This window comes from Centroberyx gerrardi, chromosome 4 (genome assembly GCF_048128805.1).
Source record: "Centroberyx gerrardi isolate f3 chromosome 4, fCenGer3.hap1.cur.20231027, whole genome shotgun sequence".
NCBI classification, from domain to species: Eukaryota; Metazoa; Chordata; class Actinopteri; order Beryciformes; family Berycidae; genus Centroberyx; species Centroberyx gerrardi.
Window position 1 is genome coordinate 3,631,746 of NC_136000.1, and position 26,823 is coordinate 3,658,568.

Here is a 26,823-nt window from a genome sequence, read left to right on the forward strand (position 1 = left end):
ATGTAAACAGTTTTTAATTTAACAGTGAAACAGGGAACACGCAGCAAATAAAACTTTAAAAAAATAAAATAAAACCCCAGGCAAAATGGATTTCATTCGTCTCCTGGAAAACTAAAATCTGAAGTTTTATGCGTCTGCGGCCCTCGTACGCTTCTGGACGCAGGAAGCTGAACCTGAAACCGGCAGAGTCTGGTCCGTCTGCTGCTTGGAGGACCACAGGGCCGCCGTCAGGCTGCGGCTGCTGCGATGGCGGGACGTGGCCAGGATATCTGTTTCCATGACGACCTCAGGCCTTGACCTCGGCGGTGTTGGGGAAGGAGGGCTCCGGCTGGTCTGAGATCAGCTCCTCTGGAAAACAAACACACAAATCAGCTGTTTAGTCGTCAGAGCGATTCTCCAGACAAACTCATCAACATTTTCCTGCAAATCCTCTGACACTGCAGCCACCAACACAGGGATAAAAAACATCTTCTCAAACTACTTTTGTTAGCAAATGTATTAAGTCACTTTAGTATATATATTGCATATATCTTGATAATTTATAATTATTGATACATTTTCATATACATATTTTTCATTCTTTTTTTTCTGTCTCTTCCTCTTATTTTGTTCACCCTCATAATACTGTTATGTTTAACATTCTGCATTCTTTCCATTCTTATTTTATTCCATTATTTATATTCTATTTTTGTTGCTTTATCCTGTTTCTATTTGCTGCTGCAGTGACCCAGTTTCTCCACGTTGTTAATTAAAGTTTCATCTGATCTTTCACTCTTTCAATCTGCATTGTTCATGTATTTTTCATCCCTGTGTTGGTGTGTGAGTGGCCACACACACCTGTAAAAACTGGAATATTAGTGTGTTGGTGCCAGTGCAGCTCTGTCTGCCCCCAGCTGTCCTCATGTCAGTTTACATGTCAGTTTACTGTAGTTGTGTGTTCCCAGAAGCCAGCGGGGTTTCCAGTCTCACCTGGCAGGACACATTTCCACAGGCCGTAGGTTTTTCCCACCGCCGTCTGCCACAGCCGCAGCGTCCCGTCCTCCGAGCCGCTGGCGTACAGCTCCCCGTCCGGACTGAACCGCACACAGTGGACCGGCCCGAAGTGGCCTTTATACGACTCTACGGAGACACAGGAGGGACATTAGACTGATTTATGAAACTACTTTAGAAGAAAGACATCATTTCTGAATCTCTGATCCAGAAAGACTTGTAGAGTGAAGTCAACAGTAGAATAAACTTATATCACCAACATTACAAGTAACCAGTAGTAAGCAGGTCAAAGGCCAGGGTTTTAATATATTGATAATAGTTCTGTGACAGTAGTTCTGTGATAAGAGCTGAGGAGATGTGGGAGGGATTTGTGAGAGTGAGAAGAGGTGTGGATGATCAGGCGGTTCGTACCGAGCTCCTCCTTGCTGCTGTAGTCGTACTTGTAGAGCTTGAAGTCGTCGCCTCCGGCAACAAAGAAATCCTTGTCAGGATGCAGAGAAGCAGAGTGGATGGAGGCTGGAGCTTCGACACTCTGAATCAACTCCAGACTGCACACACACACACACACACACACAGTATAACAGCAGAAACACACCGTTTTATAATGGAGAAGGGAGGAGCAATCAGGTAATAAGGATAAATACTAATAATACTAACATGATATTAAAATTAGAACTATGACTCTCAACAACACCATAGACTGGTGGATGAGCTGAACACTAACGGGACTGAATGCAGTGACACATGACAGTGACATGGTGCTGCCTGTGTTTGGTACCTGAGGGCGTTGTAGAAGGCGACGGTCTTGCCGTAGGTGATGACCAGGATGTGTCCGTCTGCCACGTACTCCATGCTGCCCACCGAAGACTCAAAAGACAAACTCTTCACCACCTCCATGCTGCTCCTGTCCCACAGTCTGAAACGACACCAGGACTATGATCTATGACTGAAATTAGTCAAATTCCACTGAAATACGAATATTAATCATAAAATTTACACAATATTGACACAAGACAGCAGGGTGCAATGAACGGATAATAACCGCTTCAATCCGGAGTTGATTCACAGGTTTTCCGTTATTCGGTTTCTTGAAAGATTTGAGTTGATGCTCAGCTTTTACTGAAGGGAATCTAAAAATATCTTCCCAACATGGCTTGGAGGAGGAATTAGGAGGAGCGGGAAATCTCCTAGTCAGCCTGGGGGTTTACTTCCAGGAGGCTGCTAGCAAGCATGTGTGCTAACAACAACCAGCTTCTACTAGCAGGCTGGTAGAAGACAGAGTGAGACAGAATAAGAGGAGCCAGGGACGCTTTCAGTTAACTTAGCTGTAAAAAAAAAATTGGGGTTTTTGACGCATTTGATGGGCATGTTGGGATTCACGTTCTTTACAATTTTTTGACATTCAACTGAAATTTGTTCTGACAGCCTTAGTCCAACTCTCCAGATGAAGAACAGGTCTTATTCTCACAGCAGAAGCAGCATTATAAACAAACAGCTCTCTGATGCCGTAAAGGCCCAGAGGAACCACAGAAGAAGAGTGCGGCGCTGCGGTGTCTCACCTGACGGTTCTGTCCTCGGCTGCAGACAGGAGCAGCTGGTCCTGGTTACACCACAGAGCCTTCCTGACCGCTCCACCATGACCCGCAAACTCCTGAGGGTCTGACAGCAGCAGATACACCGGGTCAAAGGTCATCATTGACAACAACAACAGACAGACTGACAGACAGACAGACAGACAGGCAGACAGACAGACAGCTCACCAGCGTCTGGTTTACTGAGGTCATAGATCCGCAGGACTTTGTCGTTTCCTCCTGTCAGCAGGTGGTTGCTGTCCTGCAGAACAAAATTAGTTAATTATTAGTTAATTATTCATGAGGAATTATTCTGCATTTCTCAATGGGAAAATGAATGGAGATTTTCCTCAGGAATGAAGGCTGCCAGCAGGGGGCGCCGGCTGTCTGCAGGCTTACCTGACTGAAGTTCACCGACTTGACGATGTGCTTATGAGAGAGGCTGAGAACCTCATCACCTGACACAGCATCCCATACTTTACTGTAGGGGGGGGGGGGGGGGGGGACAGAAAGAGAGAGAGACAGCGAGTGAAAAAGAGAGAAAGAGAGACAGACAAGTGAGAGAGAGAGACAGAAAGAGAGTTAGTATTGAAAGCAGTAGTATTGAAGTCTTTAATACTTCCATTTGCTCTGTTCTTATTTCTCTTCTATTTTTCTTTCTTGTATCCTGTTACTATTCCCTGCTGCAGAGACCTGTTTTCCCCACAGGGATCAATCAGGTTTCAGCTCATCAAATCTAACTGAATCTCCACTGTTAGGACCGTATTTCTATCCCACGCCTCGCTGACTGTCACTGAGTTTCAGGAATGTCAGACTGGATGTTTATGGTTCTTCAGATAAAGCAGATCCGCTGCTCTGGGATCAGCTGGTTTGGTGTTGAATGAACTCCACACTCACGCTGTGAAGTCTGCTGCTGCTGTCGCTGCCTTGGTCGCGTCCTTGTTCAGCGTCGCTCCCCACACCGCCCCCTTATGGCCGAGGAAGGTTCCTATCCAGTCCCCCGTGTCTCCCTGCCGTAACATGGGCTTCCCATCTGCAGAGAGCCACAGTCATGAAGTAGTAAATGAGAAGGAGGGTGAACTGTGACCTCCAATCTAACCCAACCACCAACAGAGACAACAATCAATTCTACTTTCAGAGAAGCATTCATTTCTATTTTTTAGATCATCTTCCACTGTTATATATCATCAATATGTGATCAATACATTCCAGTTATTTAGTGATGAAGTGTTGTAATTTACTTTTTTGGTGAACCCACTTTCCCTCAATCTGCTTCGTCTTTTCCTACATTTCCCAGAATGCCTTTCAACAACCACCAGAGAAGTGAACTTGTTGCATTCAATCAAAGGTGGGTTCATAAAGGAGGTTTTATAGTAGAAGGATGTATGGGCAAGTGTATAGCTAGTTAGCCAAATAGTTTGTGTCATGTCTGTGATCCTGGCCACGCCCCTTACTCAGACTCAAACCAAAACCTGTCTTGCATTCTGGTCTCTCTCCTGCTCCTGTGGGTGGAGAAACTGGTCTCTCTCCTCTTCTACGATGGATTTCTCCCTGTATGATTGTTGAACGTCTCTCGGTGCAAAATGGCAGCTCTAGAAAGAAGCCCTCGCTCTTTGATTCTGAGGGACTGACACCAAAACCTGACGTTTACCGCTGATGTTTTACATCCTGAAACATTTTCTGATATCAAACTCCATTGTAGCTGCTGGAAATATCTGGAGGTGACGTCACCTCGTCTACGATTGGCCAGTTATCCACTAAGAAGAAAAACACAACAAACTACTAAACAGACCCAGGAATGGTACATCGCCAATAGCTGTTTTTAACAGTGTTAGTGTTATAGGGTGGATTTTTCCTTTAAAAGACTCTATTCATATAACTAACATAATTTTAGATAAGATTTCAATTAAACTTTAATGACCCCTGTAGGGAAACTGTTAGGGTTTGATATTCCTTCCCTTTTTATTATTATGTGTAGGCCTACTACAAACTTATGTCAGCCTAAAAGGTTTTGACTTCATTCTGGAAATGAAAAGGTTGATAAGACTGAGTGGATTTACCCTTCACTACATTCAACTGTTTGTCTATAGGTGGGTCAACTGAGTTTAGGTGGGTTTGTCCTCCACTTCAACCCTGATTATTACAGTTAAATTTTAAAAGGGAACTGTCTTTGCAAACAGACCTCCCACTTCATCTACACAACAATTTCAAATGTTATTTTCATTTCTAAGCACTATCAGCATGTGAGGTTTCTGAAACTGACGTTTACAAGCACTGATATGGAAATATAGTTTACAAGCACTGATTGGTAGATACCTGTAGAGTTTTATTTAATGTTTATTTTATACCCTAACCCTCATGAATAAGGATAGGAAATATCCATATGGTGTCATTACCTTTACAAGCACTAATAAGGAAATATCCATAGGGTGTTATTCCGCTGAAGGCCAGGTCCACCACAGGCCGTGTGTGCCCGGAGCAGGTCAGCGGGGTCTGCCTCATCGCCATGCGGCCGGTGGGTAGCGGAGGGCCGGGGAGGATGAAGGTGGGTCTCGGAGAGGTTGATGGTAACGATGTTCAGTCTAAAACACCACAGAGGGAGTGCCAACACGTTAGCTAGCCAACAGGCTGTTGAGTTGACAGGTTAAGTTAGCCGACACGACTTAAAAGTAAACTGTAGGCATTACTTTTACTTCTGTGCATTTAATATTCTTGTTATTAGTATCCACGAGTGTTTTGGCAGCAGAGGGAGAGTTGTCATGCCAACAAAGACGTTCTGGTTCTGATTCTAAGGGGAACCGTTAGCTAGCTACTGGGCTAGCAGCAGCAGCTTCTCATTCATTCACTCTCTGTGTTAAAATGTTGTTGTGTTGAATGTTTCAACTCACCGCCTTGCCCAGGGACTCTACTGGCCATCTAACAGAAGTTACTAGCCACCAGTAGAGTTTGTCAGCTCAGTGGGGCCGCAGTAGACAGTCCACCGCCGGGTACACTCACCGCTGTCTGCCGGTATTTAACGGAAGTGACCGGTGTTCCACAGAGATGAAAACCTGCAGCGAGAGAGAAATCCCAACTCATCGCTGCGGTACGACCAAAACGTTTCTGAGTCGGCTGACCATCCAATCTTTGCTCTTGGTGTGTTTACTTTCTGGTGAGGCTTCAAAGACGGAACTCGTCATAAGTTTCACCTAAAAACCCAGCTAATCATTACATAACATTGACCTCACTGGAAACCTTTTGCCAAACTCAACCCTAAATTGACGAAAAAAAACCGTATTCGTCGATGTTAGCAGATACAAGCTAGCTGAACTTGCTTAGCGAGGTTTGACTTTGCACGTTGGCCAGCAGAGAAACTCCTGGGAGCAGAGAAAAAATCAAAGGTCAACCTGCCAGGTAGGAAGCAAGCATAGTCTAATCTTAATAACACTGTTACTGCTATTAACAGTAATTTTTGATAACTGAAGATTATATTTATATTGGGTTAAGAATAATTAGTGCTTGTTTCATCGCATGTTTCCCTCTTTATTGTCGTCCTGTGTGCTAAGTTCCCAGGAGCCAAGTCAGTGCTTGAGTTCAGAGGTTCCCTAACTTTTTCATATCAGGCCAGGGAACCCAAATATATTCGCATTAGACCACAGACTCTCATTTTGTAAGACTTTGAGAGACAAGGAACCCCACCAGAGAGGGCGGCTGACGTTAGATATGACTTGGTACAGAATTAAATGACTGTACTGTAGGTGGAGACGAGATTTGTTCCGTTCTATCGTACTGTGAAAACGCCCGCACGCCAAAGTCTATTCAAAAATCTGTCCTTTTAATGCTGCTCGTTCATCGGTAAACCCAAACACCTGGTAGAACACGACTTAAGACCTTTTACGAATCTTTACCATGTAGTATGCAAATTCAGCATATAGTAAATCCACCAGACAGCACTTAATTCAATTAAATCAAAACTTTTAAAATGTATTTAAACAAGTAGGCTATTGCATGGTGTATGTTGTATGATGTATGCTGAATTGAAGAGTGGAGCAAGGCAGCATCAAACTTTCAGACAGAAATGCATTGCAAAACGACTTTCCATAAACCAAAGAATGCATATTTTATATTTGTGCAAAGTATAAAATCTCTTCACCTTGTGTTTTTTTCAGCACTGACTGCCACTCTCTGGGACTATGGCAAATCCCTTAAGGGCTGAAGTGGTCAGGCTATATAAAAATGTAAGTTTGGATCAATGAATGTACCCACACATAATGTCACATACATAGATGTTGATAAAACACACGCAGGACTGATTTTGACTCATCCAGAAATACACGTATGTCATTGTGTGCCCATTTGTTCTGTTGACTTCTCATTTCATCTGGTTTGAGTCCAGTTCACCTCTGTCTCTATTTAGCATCTTCATTTTTATTCTGTTTTTCTTACAGATGTTTATTTTTAGAAGGTGAAATTCAAGGACTCAAAATTAGACGCCAGAGGCCTCTTTTTTTTTTTAACTTCTGACCTTGTCAAAGTCAAGAAATCATGGTGAAATTCTCATCCATCAGTTTTCTTCAGGATGGAGAGTGTTGACATTAGGAGAGAGCTTAGGATTTATTACATATTGATGAATTAAGGTGCTAGGTTTGAATAAATAAAATCAAGTACTTGCAAGGCCATCCATTCATTTTCAAAAATGTTTAAGGCCGTGTTTTATTCTCAAATCCACAAACTTGCAAGGATTTTCAAGGCCTCTGGGAATCCTGATTTCTTCATGTGTTTGTGCTAAAATCTAATCCAACAAGCCCAGCGACACAATAACTTGCTGTATTTGAATATCACCTACAGCTTGGAGTGATTCCAGGCAGAAATTAGCTAGAAATGTAAACATGCTCCTGTCTGTGTGTGTTTGCAGCTCCTACACCTGGGACGGGAGTATCCCAAAGGTGGAGACTATTTCCGAGATCGTCTTCGAGCCGCTTTCACCAAGAACAAGTCGGTGCAGGACCCGCAGCAGATCAAGGAGATGATCGCACGGGGGGAGTATGTGATGAAGGAGCTGGAGGCGCTCTACTACCTGAAGAAGTACAGAGCCATGAAGAAACGCTACTATGAGGAATGACCCGACACTGCAGAGACTCCAACCAGCTGGTCTGAATGTGGACTAGCTGTCTGATAGGACTAAATGATAGGGATTGGACAATCTGCTGATCTCACGATACGATTCGATACACGCAATATGGGGTTCACGATACGATGTAATAAATAAAGGTTCAGTGACAACAAAGTCTGACTGTGCAGAATTATGTTTACTTCTGAGCCACAACTCTTTCTAGCGATGCCACTGGCTTACCAGAATGTAAACAATTTAAAAATGTCATTACAAAGTGATAATAATATAATTTAGATGGAGAGCTTGTGAAATTGTGATGGTCAAGCCGTCTCAATTGTGATTACTGCAGCAGAATAAAATGCAGCCAATATCTCGATTCATATTTCTGACCCACGATCGGATTGTCACATTTTTGCATTGTGATACTGAATTTCGATATATCGTCCCATCCCTATTAAATGAGTGAACATCAAACCAGTCTCACCAGGAGAGCTGGCATTAGTCATTCCCATCCACATTAATGTTAACCACTAATATCTGCATTAGCCTTCTACATAATTCTTACTTCAGTCACTCAGTAATGGGAGTCATAAGGGGATTCAGCAGTTTCTGTTCTGCTCCAGACACTCAAACCAATGTTAACATGGGCTTTGAAAAATGGGGCAAGTGCAAAACTGTTAGAAACGAATAGAAAATATTTATTTCAATCTTAACAAAACACCAGACAGGAATGCAGCCCCTCTTCCTCAAAACAACAAAAAAATACAGCAGCTTGAGGTTGTTTGATTCACGTAGAGTCAATTTAATAACGACTGAAAAGATTTAAATAAAATTATTAAAAAAAAAAAAAAAACAGTTGTCAGCTGATGATTTGACCTAAACCAGACAGAATCCAAAACTTGGTTGATCCAGCGCACACCTGAAGAGTTTAGACAGACACTTTATTATATTAATAAAGTTTTGGATTCAGTGTTTTCCTGCGCTGGCTGCCCTGCACCTTCAGGCCTTTATAGTAAGTAAGAAAGTCTTTAAACAGCAGCTCAACACTGACAGGATGTCGCACAGTAGAAACTAATGGAAAATTCTCCAGTCCAGCCTGGAGGATGCGTTGAGGTCAGAGGTTGTTGTGGTGTTACAGAGAGCCGCTGTCGGCCATGTTGGCTCGGCAGATGGGACAGGTGGAGTTATCCTGCGAGAAAAAACACTGCTGATTGGACGTTTCCCAAACACACACACTAGACCACAGAGCCCATATGATCAGATTTAGTTCCAAAAGGGAAGATTTATGTTCTTGTTGATTTAATGCTGAACTGTAAAGCTGTCTACACTGTAGTGTGAGGAGATAACAGTGATAATATATAAGAGACAACAGCGGTGAGAGTAAAACCTAGAATAGTCATTGTTATACGATCTCTAATTGGGATAATTTCATACCTGCTACCAGAGTTTAATTTGGGCAAACAGTGTGAATCTACAGCGTCTCAGTTAGCAGGGATGGGACGCTCTTCTGTTGCAGACACACTGAGAACACTTATGTTATATTCAACACTATGCAGCATAACAATACAGAGTGAATGGAGTCTCTGAGCTGTTGCAGTACTGTACCTTTAGCCAGCGGTCAATACACTGGACGTGGTAGTCATGGAAACAAGGCAGTATCCTCAGCTTCTCCCCATCAGTGTAGTCACAGAAACAGATCTGACACCTGTCAATCAATCAACAGAAGAGATTAAGAGATGATGAGCGAGAAAACATTTATACTCTGATCATTTCTGTGACGAAACCCGAACCCAGAGACTTCCAACAGTAGAACAAGCTTCACCTCCTAGATCAGCAACATTACAAGCAACCAGTAGATAGGAGGTCAAAGGTCAGAGGCAACAGCACCCTGACAACAGATGGAACCAGTCGTTCAGTGTCTAAAGCAGATCCTCCTCAGCCGCAGCCTGTTCATATGGAGGAACTTACTGGTTGTTCCCGGCGCTGTGGGCAGACTGGTAGGTTTTGGTGGGAAACCTCTGGATTTCCCTCTTGCTCATCGCCTTCTTGTTCACAACGGCACCTTGACGCTCCTCAAACTCCAGAAGAGCCTGCGAGCCAGAGCAAAGGAATCAGACGTGTTGTATGTACAGTTGTGTGTACAAAGAAGAAAGGCAGGAAACGTCTGAACAGGGTCTGAAATTTCCAAGCGTCAAACACCAGTAAACTTGGTCTTTGGTGGATAAATCAATATTCACACTGACCGCTAACTTTTTGAGACAATAACATTTGTTTGGTCTTGATCGTGTATAAGTGAGTAAGCATGTTTTAAACTCTAATCAGCACGTCTCTTAACTGACTGTTTCACACAACACATGATTCTATACACAAAGTAGCATTGAGAACTGGCAGGGTGACATAATTCTATGAAAACTGTATATTCATTATTTTGGCAAAAATTATTCTCAGACACTTGTCCTGAATCCACATGCCAAGTCGGTAGAGTCTCATCCAATCAGACTCACTGCTGATTATCAAAGCAAATGCTGTAATGAAATAGGATTTTCTATATAAAATACTTAAAATATATATTTTTTTTACATTTTTGGCATTCATTGTTAAATAGGTGTATGTTATATGGAGAATTAGCTAACAAGGTGAACATTTTTCATTTCATTGTGACTAATGGGTTTTCATTTCAGGCCTCAAGGAAATAAAACGAACATTTGAAAGACTGTGTAGGCTTTAGATCTCTGACACCCACTGTACGTCTCTCACACACACACACACACACACACACAGCAAGAATTTGAAGTCAACTCTCTAGTGGATGTGGATGTGGAATCTCTAGTGGAAGTATCTGACTGGTCTCGCAGCAGGCCTCGCCCCCCTCCCCCCCCCCCCCTCACCTCGTAGTCGTTTCCCTGCAGGTTCTCTGACAGGTCGGGCATGGCGTTCCTCCTCCTGCCCCCCCCACGTCTTCTGCGACGACCAAACACATCTGGACAAACAGACCAATCACATTTTACATTTCACATTTACATTTAACACCATCAGGGTCAGACAGATTTATGGGGCCAATATTGTCCATTTATTAAAAATAAAATCTGGTCCAGTCTTATATGATGGATATGATCGAGTTTGATTGATCACATCATTATTGTAGAATTATTCAATACTAGACTGGTTGTCTATGGGAAGCCCTTAACCTGAATTGATTCTAATGTGACCTAATTCTGCATGGTTATTATTAGTATTGCTGTTGTTGTGGTTATTATCCTGGGGTTCAGTGGAGAGTTTTAGTGTCTCATTATGGTCTGCATGCTGTTTCAGAGGCTTTTCCACCCCGACAAGAATAAAACTGAAAATTTCTGAAACTTTCCGGCATGAAAATGATTGGCAGTTTCAATAAACAAATATTGTGTACACCCACTGAACTCTGTTGACCACACAGACTCAAACAGCTGGTATTAAATATTCAGTACGACATGTAAAGTGCAGAAGGGGACGTCGTACCGTCTTCAAACCCAACCAGAGGAGAAACAGCAGCCAGCCAATCAGGCGCCCAGCTGGGCTCCATGTAGGGATTATACTGGAGAGAACACAGAGAGAAATCAACAACACAAGTCACTGCAGTCAGGTGAAAACCTCATAACTCCAATTTCTGTGATTGTTTGAACTTTGGAGATGGGAGATTTTCACTGGACAGCTATTAAAACTGAACTAAAACAAAAACACTTTCCATTCATATGTATGGACTTCTGTAGACCTGCTACTGTGAATATGACGTTTAAATATTTCAATTGTTTCATACTTTGGTATTTTTTCATATATATTTTCTTTGCACACAGTCATAAAGATGGAATTCATATTATTTACTATTTTCATTCATACATTTCTACTCAACATGTTCTCAACACATTGGAACTTCGGTTGTGTTATGTTCAATATTCCTCATTTGCTCTATTCTTATTGATATTCTATTTTTCTTTGCTGTATCACATTTGGACTGTGACCCAGTTTGCCCATGGAGATCAATCAAGTTTCATTCATTAAAGCGGCTGTCTCACCCTGTGATGATGAAGATGATGAAGATGGTGATGATGAGGCTGATGCTGGGGTCTGCTGCGGGACTCTGACTCCTCTCGGTCAAACTGTTCCTGAATCAGCACAGAGCATCATTAACATGTTACCAGTTGATAATGCACTGGGAGTTCAGTGTTAGATGTCACACCTGCTAGTACCAGCTGGCAGTATCCCACCCCTACAGCTGGTACCAGTTGGTCTGGTCCGACCCCTACAGCTGGTACCAGTTGGTCTGGTCCGACCCCTACAGCTGGTACCAGTTGGTTGGTTCCTACCTGCAGACTTCGGGCCATTGCCGCGTCTTCCTCCATCTGTGCTGAGCGAACCACGGCCTCCTCATCGTCACTGATGAAGATCTCCACTGGTGGATCTGCACAACAAACTCCCAGTCAGAGGCAGACGACTTCTAACTCTAACCAGATGTTGGATGTGATTGGGAAGTTTTCATTTGTCTTTAGCTGAAAGTTGGTTTTTTTTCTATTCCCATATTCTCTCCCATTTGCGTATATTAAAGGAACACTTCGCCATTTTTTAACCTTATCTCCATATATCGGTCCTCACTGATACATGCCATGAGATGGCACCATGTCTGTCTGCTCGCTCTGTGTCTCGAAGACGGGCAGTGGGAAGTCCCAAAATTCACCCGATGGCGGAGACGAGAATCCAGGAAGAGAGCAGTTGGAGTTTCTACGAGTTGGAAATCCCCGCCGATGACGTCATCATCGGTGAATTTTGGGACTTCCCACATCCCGTCTCCGAGACACAGAGCGAGTAGACAGACATGGAGCTAGTGAGGACCAATATATGGAGATATGGTTAAAAGATGGCGAAGTGTTCCTTTAAAGATATCTGGATATTTTCAGTTTCTCACTTACACTTAATTTGTTAGTGTATTGTCATATTGTACATATTTCTCTCTCAGTTGCACTTCATTTGTCTTCATGTCTCTCATTTATGTTCTACTTCTGTTACTTTGCATAGCCTCATAATGCTGTAATTCATTTAGATTTTCATATCTTTCATTCTAACTTTTATTCTGTATCCTGTTATTATTTTGCTGCTGCAATGACCCAACTTTCTCTGCAGGGCTTATTAGTTTCATCTAATGTTATGGCTATAGCGCTATAACAACATGAGTGACATGAGTGAAACAGCAGCCAGCCAATCAGCATTAAGGAGGCAGTATACTTGCAGCAAAGTCGAACTTGCCCGACATAGAGTTGAAAGCACAGCCGCATACAAATTTGTGTATACCTTCTAGTTCTTTAATTTACACTTGATGCCAGTGGGGGCGCATGAATATTAAAGAGATAACTGTAACGAAGGAAAACAGGAAGAGCGGTGACAAAAAACAACATGGACGATAGTTGTGGTGAAAGAGTCCCAAAGCAGTTGAGGGAATCTGAGGATGTAGAAGCTGTTTGATCGATCATAAAAGGTGCAAATATCCTCTAACAAGCTCAGGAAGCCGAGCCTCCAAAATCAAGCACCAGATGAGATGGAAACAAAGACAATGAAATAGAAATAGAGGCGCTTTTCAACAACACGACCAATCACGTGATATTTTAGACCCAAAATTGGTTTCTGCAGAAATTACACTGTGTCCTTTAGAGGAGACAGACAGCAGAGATCAGGACGACCAGCTCCTGTCTGTCGTCTCCTTACCTGCTGGAGGGATTTCTGATTCAGCGTTCAGCCATTCCCTTTCCTCTGTGGTGAGGAAAGACAGAGACTCAGTGCTGGGCGGGGGGGGCGAGGAGGAGGAGGGCGAGGCCACAGCGGCCGCTGCCTTCGAGCTGTGCTTCCTCCGCTGGCTGCGACCAGCAGGACTGGCCTCTACTGTGGAGCCTGTCACAGTAAAAACAACCTCCTCCACTTCCTCCTCTGACACTGGCGCTGCTGCAAGGTAGGAGGACGATGACGAGGATGAGGATGAAGAGGACGAGGAAGATGAAGAGGAGGATGAACAGGACGGGGTTGGCAGTGGGGCCTCCAGCCAGCTGTCCAGAGGAAAGACTCTCAGAGACGACGCTGGAACAAAGCCGCCGCTCTGCCCTTCCCTCGCTCCCACCAGCCTCCTGCGTTTGGATCTACGTAGAAAACCGGGATCAATACTAGGGGAATGTTCTGGTTGGACTGGCGGGCTGAGGACTCCCATCTGAAGTAAAAAAACAAAAACACAAGTCAACCATTACCAGCCGCTGCCACAATTACAGTATAATTACCTCCGCCAAGGAGGTTATGTTTTCGGTGCCATTTGTTTGTTTGTCTGTTAGCAGGATTACGGAAAAACTACTGGCCCGATTTTCATGAAACTTTGTGGAAGGGTGTAGCATGGGCCGAGGAAGAACCCATTAAATTTTGGAGCGGATCCGGATCCGACTCACGAACAAGCAATAATAGCACGAACCTTGGCGGAGGTCTGCGCTCTCCGAGTGCCCTTCTAGTTAGGGATGGGATGATTATGATGATGGGATGATATGCTTATCTCACGATACGATTCAATACGTGATATGGGATTCAATACGACCACGATACAATGTAATAAATAAAAGTTCAATGACAACAAAGTCTGACTGTGCAGAATTATGTTTATTTCTGAGCCACAGATCTTTCCAGCGATGGCATTGGCTGCTAGAATGTAAACAACAATTTAAAAATGTCATTACGAAGTGACAACAATATAATTTGGATGGAAAGCTTGTGAAACTGTGATGGTCAAGCGTCTCATTTGTGATTACTACAGCAACTAATATTGCGATTCATTTTTCTGCCCCACAATACGAATTGTCACATTTTTGTATTGCGATATATTGAATTTCAATATATTGTCCCATCCCTATTAATAACAGTGAGAATATGTAGACTAGAATCTGTCATTACAACTCACAGGTCTGAAGTGTTCCTCTGTGATACCAGCCGGTCTCCTCCGCTTGCCATGCTGTGGGCTGGACCAAGAAAAGACAGTAACACAGATGTTAAGTGGCTGCTTGGACAAAAAGACAACCTGGAGTTACACTGGCTGTCATGAGCCGTGTTACCTGGGGGTTTCTGGGACGATGACCGAGCTGAGGTCGTGGTAGAGGAAGTCGGTGGGGCCGAGGAGACGAGCCTGGTTCAGACCTCCAGGACTGTCTGGCTCTGACGAACACGGACTCTCCGCTAGCTTTTCATCCATGGCCTCGAACACTGGCTCGGCATCTGGTGTCTGACTGTAATCACCTTTAATCCAGACTCATAGCATCCAGCTACTGAGTATATGGCATCTAAGAAACACAGGTAATTACTGCAGTAAATAAAAGTGTATTACTGGTTACTGTAGATGATGTCTGGCTTTAGCGCTAATACAGAAAACAGTCGGTAACTGCACTGTATAGATTACACTAACGTTAGCTATGTTGCTATTCAGCTAGTTAGCTAATTGATTGTGTACGTTAGACACTCAATAAGATGTTAGCGAGGAAGTTAGCTAAGTATATAACTAGCCAATCACGATAATCATTTGACTAAAAAAAAAGGAAATGTTACTACTACTAATGATAGCAATGAAATGAACGTGTTGAGTGCTAAGTTTACCTTAATGCTGAATAATTTCCTCGGTTAACTAACAGAACTGACCAGCGCCATATTCTTCTTTCACTTCCGTTTTCACTAACACTTCCAGTCTGACAAGGATCTGAATTTTCAAAATAAAAGTCCTCATACCAAACCCAGATTGTAGAATAAAGGATCTTGTTTATGATTAGCCACATGGCCATAAACTAAGAGAGCATACAAACTGCGGGAAAAAAATGAGTACTGTTATCCATTCAAGAGAATAAGGCCCTTCAACCTCATGTAGACCACATGGGCAAAAGATAACTAAATATAAAAAATATATGTTTTTGTATATATAAATATATACAAAACTCACCAAATCATCTGGAAGCACATTCACTACAAGAAAAAAAAAAAAAAAAAATAGCGACTAATATTACAAGCAAGGTTATTTGAGTTTCAGACTTAAAATTTTTGAAATCTGCAATTTTGGTCAGTGCTTTATCTGCAGTCCTCTATCAGTTATGAAAACAATGGTTCAAATGAGGTATGACGTGTTTGTTGTGGTATAATGGGGAGGTTTGTCCTTTTCCTGTCATCAACAGTATCCTTGGTTTCTTGTTTGAGGCTACAGCTTTAGCACAGCGCCACCTAGAGGCTGCTGTCAGCCCTGTGGAGTGTGGAGGCCAGAAATAGAAATACAGAGAAGCATTTTTAACAGTTTTATCTCTTCTGTCTCACTGCAGAATGGACTAAAATCCGACTCAGCTTCAATAAATACAACAAATAATTTAGTCAGATTTTATTAACCGAGTAAGAATGCAGCTGAAGCCAAGAACACAGCATTACTGCAACACAACAGAGATCAAACATGCCATATAAATATGAAATCTGTAAATACTGTGAGTACAGGAGATATGCAACCATGACAACCGTGCAGAATTACAACAAGAATAACTGTGTGGTACAGATAGCTGCTGTTGCCGTGGTAACAGCGGACTAGAAGAATAAACCTGTGAGGTACAGACAGGCGCTGTTGCCGTGGTAACAACAGACTAGAACAGCATGGACTGCAGCGACTTGCGGACCGTGGCCATCTCCTGCTGTTGCTGTGGAAACAGAGACATCGACAACATGACTGTGGAGTACAAGAGGATATGACATCACAGAAATCTGACATCATTTTCCTGTTCTCCACCTGGGCTGACATCATCACCACCAGCCAAACAGTTTGAGAGGTTTTGGTTTTGATTTTCATGCTGAATGGATTTCATATTTTTCATACATTTCTTTGTCTCAGTATGTTCTATCGCTACTATTTTGCATACTTAAATTATTTTCATACTTTTAGATCTAAACTTTTAAATATATTTCTACTTAATATATGCTCTAGTCTATTTTGAACTCAATTCACAATTTATTACTTTGCATTTTGTTCATATAGACACATATCCAACTCCAGTAATTAAAATGCTTTTCTATTCTGTTCTTCTTTGTTGTATCCTATTACTATTTGCTGCTGCAGCAACCCAGCTTCCCCACATGGATTAAAAAAAATTAAAAGCCGCTTTGGCTGCTCAATATTTAAGTTGTCTGGTAAAACTGAGGGTTAGGGTTACACAGTAGCTCACTTCTACCCACTGTGCTTCATTTAAGAGAACGATTCTTACCCTATTCTTAATCCCAACTCAACTAACTAACCGTGTCCATGAGGATCTTCTTCTGCAGCGAGGCCATCTCCTTCTTCAGCTCCTGTTGCGCCCCCTGCAGGAAGACCTCATGGCTCTTCTCCATCTCCTCCATGTTCTGCAGGAAACAGTGAGGATTTCAGTTTGACTTGGTGGAAAAAACCTGATGTTGGTGTGCTGCTGATGTGCCCTACACAGACTGCATGCACTGTTTTAAAGGAGAACACCAATGTCATTTAGAGTTTTAGACCATTTACTTCTGTCTAGGAAGCAGGAAGCAGAGCGGAACGTAACGCAGCGCTGAGATGAAAAAACTCAGCTCAATGAAATAAGGAGAAAACAGAGTTTGGCTTCATGTTTCCTGTGATGGATTATCTCGCTCTGTGGAAGTTGTTTTTCATACTGGACAAGAATGAATGGCAGCAAATGGCTTCTTCTGAAGGAGGAAAACGAGTGCTGATATCTATAACTATGCTGACTGTGTGCAGAAACAGAGAGGAACCTGGACCATTGACACTAACTAAAAAACACCTGTATTATCCTTTAAAATGATGATGTGGCTGACCAGTGACCAGTGAAGCCTGGTCGTCTGTTTGCATTCAGTCAGGTCTTTAATGCCCTCACCTTAACAAACTGCTCATATAACTCTCTGATGGTTTTCAGTTTCTGGCTCTGCACCACTTTGGCCTGCTGGAAGAGTTTCTGCTGCTGTCTGAACAGATTCTGCAGAGAGAAGCATCAGATCTAAGCATGTTCTACACTCCCCAATACACCGAAACTGTCCTGTCTTTTGTTACTCCTGGAATGTACTGCACATCACAGATTGATGCTATCTAACAGTGTAAGAGGATGCGAGGGAGGATTTCACCCCCTGTGGCTCTCAGGTTACAGGACAGTCTATCAGGCCACCAAGTAAGCAAGTTCACTAACATTGAGCTTCTCCTCCTGTTCCTCAGCTCTCTGGGCTTCCCCCTCCCAGTGCTGCAGGGCCGAGGAGACCTGCTGGGAGTACTGCTGAGTCAGCTTCTGCCTGCACACACACACACACACACACACACACACAGCTGACTGCTATGTTCTATTGCTTTTATTATTCACACCCTCATAATGCTGTAACTCATATTTTTTTCATGCATGAGTCTCCCCTTAAAATGTTCTTGTGTTGCGTTATGTTTTTGCTCTGTTCTAATTTATACCTTTTTTTTTTTTGCGGTATCCTGCTACTATTTCCTGCTACAGCAACTTAATTTCCGCCACAGTGATCAATAGTTTCAACAGGTCTGAAGGGAATGTATTATCTGACTGGTTTTACTGGCTGGATAGGAAGGAGAACGGACCTCTGGGTGTACTGGTTGTTCCACAGCTGCTCCAGTTTATGCTGGCTTCCCTTCATGTAGTTCTTCGTCAGAGACTCCAGACGCTTCCTCTTGGCCTGCATCACCTTGCTGATGTCAGCTAGAAGCAACAGCATCAGGATGATACAACACATTACACTCACTAAATAAGATGTGATGCTGCATCAATTTCCATCACACCAAGGAAAGAAACATGCTAGTACACACCAAAACACGGCTACTTACATCCGAATCTCTCCAACATGGATTGTACCTCGTTCCTTGAGGAGTGGAAAGGGAGAAAAGTTACTGTCTGTGGATTTAATTCACTTACACTGATGTTAACTTAGCCATTAACAGTCAATAGGCCTATGTCTTTATTTCATTCATAGTATAAGTATGGTCTTGGTGTGTGTGGTCAGTACAAATATAATATACATAATACAATAGTAAAATAATAGTTATAGTATAAGTCATGCTACCCGACAGCGCGGGTTCCTTCCTCCTCAAAGCCAGCAGCAGGTCTCTTCTTGGCCAACTTGTCCACAATAGGAGTTTCATCTTGAGAGGGACAGTCATCACAAAACTAATAACTTCCAAATCAACTCCAAACCACTCCTGTCACTAGATGATAAAAGCTACCTACTACTACCTAAACCTATGCTACCTTTACCTTCTCTTGCATCATCCTCTGAACCACTCAGCTCCTTCTTTTCTTCTTCATGTGTAAAATCAAACACTTTTATATCAGATTTCTCTTCTGGATGTTTAGTTTTCTTCATCTGTTTTCTCCCTGTTGCCATTCTCTCAATCTGTTTTTTCAGTCTGGATTAAGTTAATGTGAAATAAACTTCAAACTTGTAGAAAACACAAATTGGCTAATGTTACTGTTAATGGCGGCTAACTAGCTACCGTTAGCTTAGCTGTTGCTGCGAACCTAGCTAATGTTTTTGTTGGTTGTTGGCTGGTCTTTAAGCTAGACTCAGCAGACTGACAGGGCCCGGCTTTATTTTCTTATTCTTTAATCAATCTGGCTTCTTTCCTCGGGTTCTAGTCTTCATTCCTGAGTGAAGTTAGCCTCAAATCCAAACCAAACTAAACCAAGCTAAATTAAACTAATATCATTCTCCTGCTAGTCTGAGCGCGAGAACCGATTCGATTCCCGCCACAACCAGAATGGAGGCTCCGCCCCCTGGAACCCGGTACTCAGTAACACTACTACTACTACTAGGCGGCTGCTACTACTACTACTACTACTACTACTACTACTACTACTACTACTACTACTACTACTACTACTACTACTACTGCTACTGCTGCTACTGCTTATAATAATACTACTTTATTTATCCCCACTGGACCCTGGTACTGTGTAATACTATTAATACTACAAATACTACTACTAATAATAATATTAATAATAAAACTAATATGATACTTTATTCTCAGTGGACCAGTGCACTGTAATAATAGCCTACTACTAATGTGATTATCTATTTTTCCTGTCAAGAAATTATTAGTGATAATAATAATAATTCATTTATCCCCTCTTGGTACCCAGGTACTGTGTAATAATCGTAATAATATTACTACTAGGCTACCACTATTATCGATACTACTACTACTAATAATAATAATAATTAGAACAATAATAAATAATATACTTTATTTATCCCCACTGGACCCTGGTACTGTGTAATAATAATTAATAGGCAAATAATCTATAATCATCTTTTTTCTTGCCCCCCTCCACCACAGGGAGGTCAGAGGTCAGGGTGGTGGGAGGGGGGGGTTCCTCTGGTTGGCGCACAGGTCAGTTATTCTAAGTGTATGTGACCAAATCTCAACTTTAAACCACTTTAGTTTCTCCTGGCTGTAGGCTTCTGGAAGCGAAATTCAAGACTTTTCAAGGCCTTTTTAATGGCAGTAAGAATAACATTTAAGACCAAAAATGAACCACAACAGACACTCTGTATGTTAATGTGTGTTAATTGCTGGGTGAACCAATTTTAGGGATTCTGAAGTTGTACTTTAGATTTACACAGTTAAATTTTGTAATCTAGACAACTGAATGAGATTTTCAGTGGAGTTTATGTCTAATAATTAATGTGATATCTGACTGGAGCTGAGGCCACACTGCCTGCCATCTCCAACACATTTTAACAGACAAGAAAAACAAACAGTCCACACACACACTACATATAAAGAACATACATACATATAAAAAAAGAAGCATGGAATAGAAAGAGTCCATTTTGGCTCCATTGTCCCAGTACTGTGAGTCTATTGGCATAGTCAGTACTGAAATAACATAAAACTGGATTTAAACAAACATTTAATTTTTTCATATCACTTGTCTGAATCGGTTTTTGCAGTACCATTTTAAAGGCAGATGCTTCAAAATGAAGATGTTTACTCCTTAAGTACATCAGACTTAAGGTAGAAAAATTCAGTCTGTGGGTTGCCATGTTGGATCAACTCCGCTCACTGCTGAGATCCAGTCTTTCCACCTTTATACAGACACAGAGGGAGCTGTGGCTGGGAGTTTCCATCCAGTCAGATATCAAACTTTTCTTCACAGATAAAGTGTCCGTTCTCCTCGTAGTCCTCCCTGGTCACCACCATCTCATCGTAGTCCGGGTTCTGGGCCAGCAGCTTCCCTCCTTCCCACGAGAAACAGATTGGACTGCAGGAACAAGACAATTCAACACTAGTAAAGACTAATTACTCATTATTAATAAGTTTAACATGAGCAACAGCTTACTAGTAGTGACTAATTAATTATTAATGAGCTAAACTCATTAGCTTACAGCTTACTAGTAACGACAAATAAACCACTAGGAATAACCTGGAATATGAGATCGTTGCAGTGGTACTACAGTAATACTCTGTGTGTGTGTGTGTGTGTGTGGTGGGGGGTATAGTATCTTACTTTGTAGGTAGTAGTACTGACACGGGGAGGTGGGCGGGGCTGAGGGATCGTAGCTCCGCCTCCAGACGCTCTCTGAAGCCTGGAAACAAACTGTTCCCTCCAGTCAGGATGATGTTCTGGTAGAAGTGGGGCTGCATCTCTGAAGGCAGAGGACAATATTAGCAGCTTCACTCACTCACTCACACACACACACACACACACACACACACATACACACACTCAGTAGTGTTTAGTGTATGAAAAGCAACTTCCACAGAGTGAGATAATCCATCAGAGTAAACCTGAAGCCTTCATTTGGTTTGGTCAAACTTTCTGTTTTCTCCTTATCTCACTGAGCTGAGTCGAGTGTTTTCATCTCAGCGCTGCGTTATGTTCCGCTCACAGGAAGAAACGAAGTCTCCTCCAGGAAATAATCCTCAGCACTTTACTGTCACATCCATGGCTTTTTATTTAGGCTGTCTTTGTTAGCCAGGACAGCAGTTCAATTCAAGCTAGGTTTGATACCGTGAAGTTTGTATTTTAAAAACGACAAAAAATGCGTAAATGGGCTGTAACTCTAAACAACACTGGAATTCTCCTCTGAAAGCCTAGCTGTTAGATCAGTTCTCCTCATGTTCTCTGACCTTCTGGCATGGACTGAATGGAGTGGACGATGGCCTCGGGGACGCCCATCTCCTGGATGCCGATGTCCGACGGGTGGAAGAGCATCTCAGGAACAGCAAAGCGCTCGTTGACCAACCTCAGGATCTGCTCTCCTGTCTTGTACTTTCCGGTGAAGACCATCTCCTCTCGCGGCTGGCGCAGAGAAGACAAGAGGACAGAGGGCCGAAACGTCAAGGAAACACAAAATGTTCCGCCGCAGTAGCAGTATTCACCAATCAATGCATGAGAGCGGTGAGGTAAAAACAAACCAAAGCAGCCACAGTATTCTGGACATTCACACAGCAGTAATCATGTTGTCCCACCTTGCAGAAGCCCTTCTTGATGGAGCTGAAATCTGGCAGAACGTAATCCCTCATCACAGTGTTCTCCTCCCCCTTCAACCTGACAACACACCACACAGAACAGCCGTCATTCAACCAGCAACCACCACACTTCCTGTCTGGGGTCAGGGACTTCCTGTCTGGGGTCAGGGACTTTCTGTCTGGGGTCAGGGACTTCCTGTCTGGGGTCAGGGACTTTCTGGCGGAACACTGGCTTTACAAATAGCAAGCATCCAATAAACTGCAGTATGAAGATCACACAGGATGTATTTTATGAGGCTTTTTGCGTGCTGCTTTTGTGTTGCTGGGCGCCTCCTGTTTTTGGAAGAATGCCTTGAGGGCCCCGGATGAAAAAACTTCACCTTAGAGCAGAAAAACGCCCTATGTCGCTGTTCGTTTTTTTTTTATTATCTCTAATCGGCTCAAAGGAGAGGCGGGACTTCTGCGGTAACTCTGGTAAACAATAAAAATGACAGATCGCCTGGAGATTTACAACTTCACAAACCACAGCTCCCATGACAGCAAATTAGTGCTGCACTGATTCTGTGGTTGCCTAGCAACAACACAAAAATACAGCAGGTTACTCTGCAAATGCAAACTGCAGCACCTCTCATTGTTCAGCCTACAGAACGCCTCCTGTGTGATCAGGAATGAAGTCTGTTCTGTTACCAGAGAGCCAGTCTGAGTAAAGGTTAAAACTCCTGTCTCAGGTGCTTCTGGGGTAGATCTGGACTTACTGTGCGATCTCCATATCCTTGTAAAACTCCTGGGAGACGTAGCAGACGTCCTCCTTCACCTGGTTGATCACATGGGTCTCATCCATCACATGCAACTGACTGGAAGGAGAAGAGAGACATGCCATTTCTAAAGAAATAACCATAACTGTTCTGCCATTTAATAATGGAAATAACCACTGTTCTTTCATTTACCAGTGGAAATAACCATTGTTCTGCCATTTAATAATGGAAATAACTGTTCTGCCATATAACAGAGAACCCAAAGAGCAGAGCAGAACATCCTGACAGCTGAAAGTCAACCAGGTAAAGCCAACAGTTCAGTAAAGTGTTTTTACCGGTATGAAATGATCTCCTTCAGGTGATTGGTCAGTAACTTCCCTCCAACATTGATCCTGGAAAGCAAAACAAACCATTAGCTTGTTGTTGTTTCTAATACTGCTGCTGATAATGTTGTTGCTGCAGCCGTCAGTCCGTGGCAGCTGACCTGCGGATGCCCTCGTTCATTTTCCTGCTGCGGCAGTAGGGGGCGATGTGGGTGAAGGAGAAGCCGCTGTCCACCACCAAGCAGCAGAGCTCCGACGGCTTCATGTGGAAGTAGTGATGAGCGCTGAGAGAACCAGCTGGAGAACAGACAGATCAGAGACAGAACAGTGAAACAGAGCATCGTCCTAGACTAAACAGATAAATTGGAACGGAGAATTCAGCGGAGGAACGTACGAGGATTGATCTGTCCTAAGTATTTAGTCCCGGTCTGATGTTTGAGACACACAGCATCCAGCTGAACTCACCGTTTATCCTGAGAGCCGACTGGAACTGGTACTCCTCAAACAGGATCTCGTTCATCGACTCCTGAATGGAGGTGAAGTTGAAGTAAGGCTCTGTGATGACGACGCTGGTGTCGGCAAACTCCACCTGGAACCACAACACAGCAAACACCAGAGGAGATTACATTAGATTAGACAATCAACAATCATACAGGGAGAAATCCATCGTAGAAGAGGAGAGAGACCAATTTCTTCACCCACAGCAGCAGGAAATAGACCAGAGTGCAATGCAGCATCAAGACAGGTTGAGTTTTGAGTAAGGGGGGCAATTCTCACTTTTTCTCAACTGGAAAAACTGTTGTTCTCTTGCTCTTACTATGCTATCTCTATCTCCCTCTCCACCTACACATATAACCCACAGCTGCATGCAAAAAGTTCAGGCCCGTTCTCTGAGGGTTGTCAAAAGGCATTCTGGGAAACGCAAGAAATCACTAACTGAAGTAGAAGTAGACGAGGCGGGTTGAGGGAAAGTGGATTCACCAAAAAAGTAAATGACAACACTTCATTACAAAATTACTCCTGGTATGTATTGATCATCGCGGATTCATGATATATAACAGCGGAAGATAATCTGAGGGGGGATTTTTCCTCTAAAACAGCCTTCGAGAATAAGTGAAGCAAACTAAACACCTTAAACATCTCCTTTCCAAAGAGATGATCCCAGACTTTCCTCTGGACGTCCCAGTTGACCAGATAACCCTGGAGAGAGGAAACAGAAGAGAGAGGATGAGAGAGAAACTCAGAAACTAGAGCCAGTCCACAGCTGATCCGGTGTAAACCTGCAGGTTCTGTGGCTGGTTATCATCACTCACCTTCTGGAAGGGGAGGATGTAGAACAGACCAGAAGGATCTTTGATTTCATCTAGCTGATTGGCAGTGAAGGTCTTTAACCTGGACGTCTTGGAGCGGAACTGGCAGTTTGGGATGACGCTGTGGGAGGATGAGAGACTTTCAAAGTGATGAAGCCATTTTAATCTGGATTCTAAGTAACTGAATATACACAGTTGGTGAGTTTGTTATTTTGTCCTGTGCTGCTTTTTGTCAGCAAGCCCAGAGAAACCAGTTAGAACTGCAAACCTAACTGCCCCATTTGGTAAATCAAATGAAATACACTACTTTGGTTAAAAAAAAAAGAAAATTGATAGAGTTTCTGGGGAGAGAGGTACATTTTTTGGTTCAGAACCGAACCATTTGGGCATCCTGGCTGTCCAAGGCATATACCATATAACCATGACATCCTGGGTTCGAATCCAGCCCATGATCTTTGTTGCATTTTATCACCCCCCCCCCCCCCCCCCCCCTAACAATTTTTCCTGTTTCTCTTCACTATAGACTATTAAATAAAGGCAAAAATTAAAATAAAATTATAAAAACAGAACATAACCATTAAAGTTTATGGGGCATTTCCAGTCTTTGTTGATGACATTCAGCCTGGACTGTCCTCTAACTACCAGAGGAAAAAAACATGAAGGTTCGAGTACAGGTTAGATGAAACTTTAAGGTGCATTAAGTGAGAGTTTCACTGCCTGATAGCACAAAATGACTGCGGGGGGCTGACAGCGTTGTTGATCAATACCAATGAGTCAACGATTACTGGGCCAGGAGCTGAGATTTCTGGCTTTCAAAACTCACTGGCTGTACTCTGTTTTCCAACACACACACACTCCCATTTTCAACTGCTCAACGATGGAGGACGGAGCTGTGAGTGATTGACCTGTGGTGCAAGAAATATTATTACAGTATTTTTATGGTGATATTACCTCTTCACTAGACTTTCTGTTGGCTCTCTGATTAGATAGCTTACTCGCTCTACTGTGACAATCTGACTTTATTGTTTAAGTAAATTAAGGGCTGCCATCAGCTGTGACAGTGACCTGTTCCTTGGTCCAGAGGGCGGTAAAGTCATAGATAGAGATCCCCGTCTCACCAAACTCCATTATCTGACAGTGTAATGCTGCCTTGCATATCAGCACACGTACAGACCTCGTCGAACAGGACTTAAGTGTTTTTACAAACCATTAGGAACCACTCTTTAACTTGCCATAGATACAATACATTAAGCCGCCTATATTTCAGTTATTCCCACAATCTTCTAGCGGTAGCGAGGGGTGTGAACCCATCCTAAAAGTTGAGATTTTCATGATATAAGAACTTCCTGGTGTACTAAACATATGCCGAATGGAAGATTGGACAATATCGATTCGTAATTGGTCTTAATCGCGTTCTGCGACGTGTGTTTGCTTGCCAATAAGCAATGAAACATCAAACTGCCAGTTTTTGAATGGAATTTGAATGGACGCTCTTTCCATCCAAGTGAACGGGGATGTAACGTTATCGCTGCTCGGTCAGAAGAGGCGACGGGAATTATTTATTTATTTATTGCAATAACGGTGTACTGTTTGTTAAAATGTTTTGTTTAAATGCTGTTTCTCCTCGTGGTGACATTATCAGTAGTAACGTAAAGCAACTTACCTGACTTTTTCGTGGCTGTATCCTATTTTCGCGGTATAAGCTCCGTTGTCCAGAACTAAAGTGGCCATTTTAGAGTCTGAACTGACCAGATAAAACTGCTAGGAAACTAAAGTCTATTCTGAAAAGTGTAAAACAGAACACATTATTCTACTAGGAGTAACACAACAATACAACTGTCCGCCATTAACACTTCTTTTCCTTGTCCAGCCAATCAGGTTCTGCGTTTACGGTCCTTCTACCAAAACGTCCGGGTGGAAACGGGTCTTGTATAGTTATTTTCCTCTTTACAAATCGCTAAGTTAAAACGTTTCCCAGAATAGTACAGGTTATCTAGAAAAGACATGCTCGTCTTTGATACAGCAGAACATAAACACGTGAAAATGACTGGGATTTATTTACATGGTTTGTAATGTGGTTATGTTTTACAGTATCATCACTACGGCACAGTTACCATTATGTGATGTCTATTCCCTCAGAAGTTAACACAATTTCCTACATATTAGCACAGTATTTTTTTGTAAAAATAAATAAATAATAAAAATAAAATAATAATAATAATAATTAAACAAGAAATCATCATTCCAAAATTCATAACAGT

General features: G+C 42.6%; 5 protein-coding genes across 5 annotated transcripts; 1 reads left to right on the forward strand and 4 right to left on the reverse strand.

The window, feature by feature from the left end:
* Window positions 1-13: 13 nt before the first annotated feature.
* LOC139912349 (serine-threonine kinase receptor-associated protein-like) lies at window positions 14-6,332 on the reverse strand. The gene is made up of 11 exons (XM_071900125.2): window positions 6,151-6,332; window positions 5,450-5,611; window positions 4,958-5,143; window positions 3,459-3,594; window positions 2,961-3,042; window positions 2,751-2,823; window positions 2,550-2,649; window positions 1,769-1,906; window positions 1,402-1,538; window positions 970-1,119; window positions 14-348 (listed from the first exon to the last, which is right to left on the reverse strand). The coding sequence occupies exons 3-11, from the start codon at window positions 5,067-5,069 to the stop codon at window positions 287-289; spliced, it is 990 nt and encodes a 329-aa protein (XP_071756226.1). The 5' UTR covers window positions 5,070-5,143; window positions 5,450-5,611; window positions 6,151-6,332; the 3' UTR covers window positions 14-286.
* Window positions 5,688-7,830, forward strand: lyrm5b (LYR motif containing 5b). The gene is made up of 3 exons (XM_071900126.2): window positions 5,688-5,954; window positions 6,710-6,778; window positions 7,456-7,830. The coding sequence occupies exons 2-3, from the start codon at window positions 6,734-6,736 to the stop codon at window positions 7,660-7,662; spliced, it is 252 nt and encodes an 83-aa protein (XP_071756227.1). The 5' UTR covers window positions 5,688-5,954; window positions 6,710-6,733; the 3' UTR covers window positions 7,663-7,830.
* A 629-nt stretch (window positions 7,831-8,459) lies between these two features.
* Window positions 8,460-15,379, reverse strand: LOC139912348 (uncharacterized). The gene is made up of 11 exons (XM_071900124.2): window positions 15,295-15,379; window positions 14,760-14,969; window positions 14,609-14,666; window positions 13,384-13,876; window positions 11,994-12,088; window positions 11,703-11,792; window positions 11,149-11,224; window positions 10,542-10,633; window positions 9,622-9,743; window positions 9,259-9,358; window positions 8,460-8,842 (listed from the first exon to the last, which is right to left on the reverse strand). Exons 2-11 carry the CDS (start codon window positions 14,894-14,896, stop codon window positions 8,786-8,788), a joined length of 1,320 nt encoding a protein of 439 aa, XP_071756225.2. The 5' UTR covers window positions 14,897-14,969; window positions 15,295-15,379; the 3' UTR covers window positions 8,460-8,785.
* Window positions 15,380-16,310: 931 nt separating this feature from the next.
* Window positions 16,311-19,080, reverse strand: sycp3 (synaptonemal complex protein 3). The gene is made up of 8 exons (XM_071900139.1): window positions 18,951-19,080; window positions 18,760-18,838; window positions 18,524-18,558; window positions 18,281-18,398; window positions 17,874-17,973; window positions 17,568-17,666; window positions 16,957-17,061; window positions 16,311-16,364 (listed from the first exon to the last, which is right to left on the reverse strand). Exons 1-8 carry the CDS (start codon window positions 19,078-19,080, stop codon window positions 16,311-16,313), a joined length of 720 nt encoding a protein of 239 aa, XP_071756240.1.
* A 1,546-nt stretch (window positions 19,081-20,626) lies between these two features.
* Window positions 20,627-26,752, reverse strand: actr6 (actin related protein 6). The gene is made up of 11 exons (XM_071900130.2): window positions 26,226-26,752; window positions 24,566-24,683; window positions 24,384-24,452; window positions 23,718-23,841; window positions 23,414-23,549; window positions 23,265-23,321; window positions 22,930-23,028; window positions 22,175-22,253; window positions 21,833-22,004; window positions 21,210-21,348; window positions 20,627-20,963 (listed from the first exon to the last, which is right to left on the reverse strand). The coding sequence occupies exons 1-11, from the start codon at window positions 26,291-26,293 to the stop codon at window positions 20,834-20,836; spliced, it is 1,191 nt and encodes a 396-aa protein (XP_071756231.1). The 5' UTR covers window positions 26,294-26,752; the 3' UTR covers window positions 20,627-20,833.
* Between the last annotated feature and the right edge of the window lie 71 nt (window positions 26,753-26,823).

Bases quoted from the DNA above. Each gene is read 5' to 3' on its own strand.
- sycp3 (XM_071900139.1), bottom strand. From the start codon at position 19,080: ATGGCAACAGGGAGAAAACAGATGAAGAAAACTAAACATCCAGAAGAG. The intron at 18,399-18,523 runs GTAAGTAGCCGT...TGTTGCTTCTAG, and splicing joins CATGTTGGAGAGATTCGGAT to CTGACATCAGCAAGGTGATG. The intron at 17,667-17,873 runs GTTAGTGAACTT...TTCTCTCTGCAG, and splicing joins AACAGGAGGAGAAGCTCAAT to AATCTGTTCAGACAGCAGCA.
- actr6 (XM_071900130.2), bottom strand. From the start codon at position 26,293: ATGGCCACTTTAGTTCTGGACAACGGAGCTTATACCGCGAAAATAGGA. The intron at 22,254-22,929 runs GTAAGTCCAGAT...GTGTGTTGTCAG, and splicing joins AAGGATATGGAGATCGCACA to GTTGAAGGGGGAGGAGAACA. The intron at 20,964-21,209 runs GTAAGATACTAT...TTGTTCCTGCAG, and splicing joins TCAGTACTACTACCTACAAA to TCCAATCTGTTTCTCGTGGG.
- LOC139912349 (XM_071900125.2), bottom strand. From the start codon at position 5,069: ATGGCGATGAGGCAGACCCCGCTGACCTGCTCCGGGCACACACGGCCT. The intron at 1,539-1,768 runs GTACCAAACACA...GTGTGTGTGCAG, and splicing joins GCCTTCTACAACGCCCTCAG to TCTGGAGTTGATTCAGAGTG. The intron at 349-969 runs GTGAGACTGGAA...TTTGTTTTCCAG, and splicing joins GTGGAAATGTGTCCTGCCAG to AGGAGCTGATCTCAGACCAG.
- LOC139912348 (XM_071900124.2), bottom strand. From the start codon at position 14,896: ATGGATGAAAAGCTAGCGGAGAGTCCGTGTTCGTCAGAGCCAGACAGT. The intron at 11,793-11,993 runs GTAGGAACCAAC...GTGCTGATTCAG, and splicing joins CAATGGCCCGAAGTCTGCAG to GAACAGTTTGACCGAGAGGA. The intron at 9,744-10,541 runs GTGAGGGGGGGG...TCTGGCTCGCAG, and splicing joins TGCAGGGAAACGACTACGAG to GCTCTTCTGGAGTTTGAGGA.
- lyrm5b (XM_071900126.2), top strand. From the start codon at position 6,734: ATGGCAAATCCCTTAAGGGCTGAAGTGGTCAGGCTATATAAAAAT. The intron at 6,779-7,455 runs GTAAGTTTGGAT...GTGTGTTTGCAG, and splicing joins TGGTCAGGCTATATAAAAAT to CTCCTACACCTGGGACGGGA.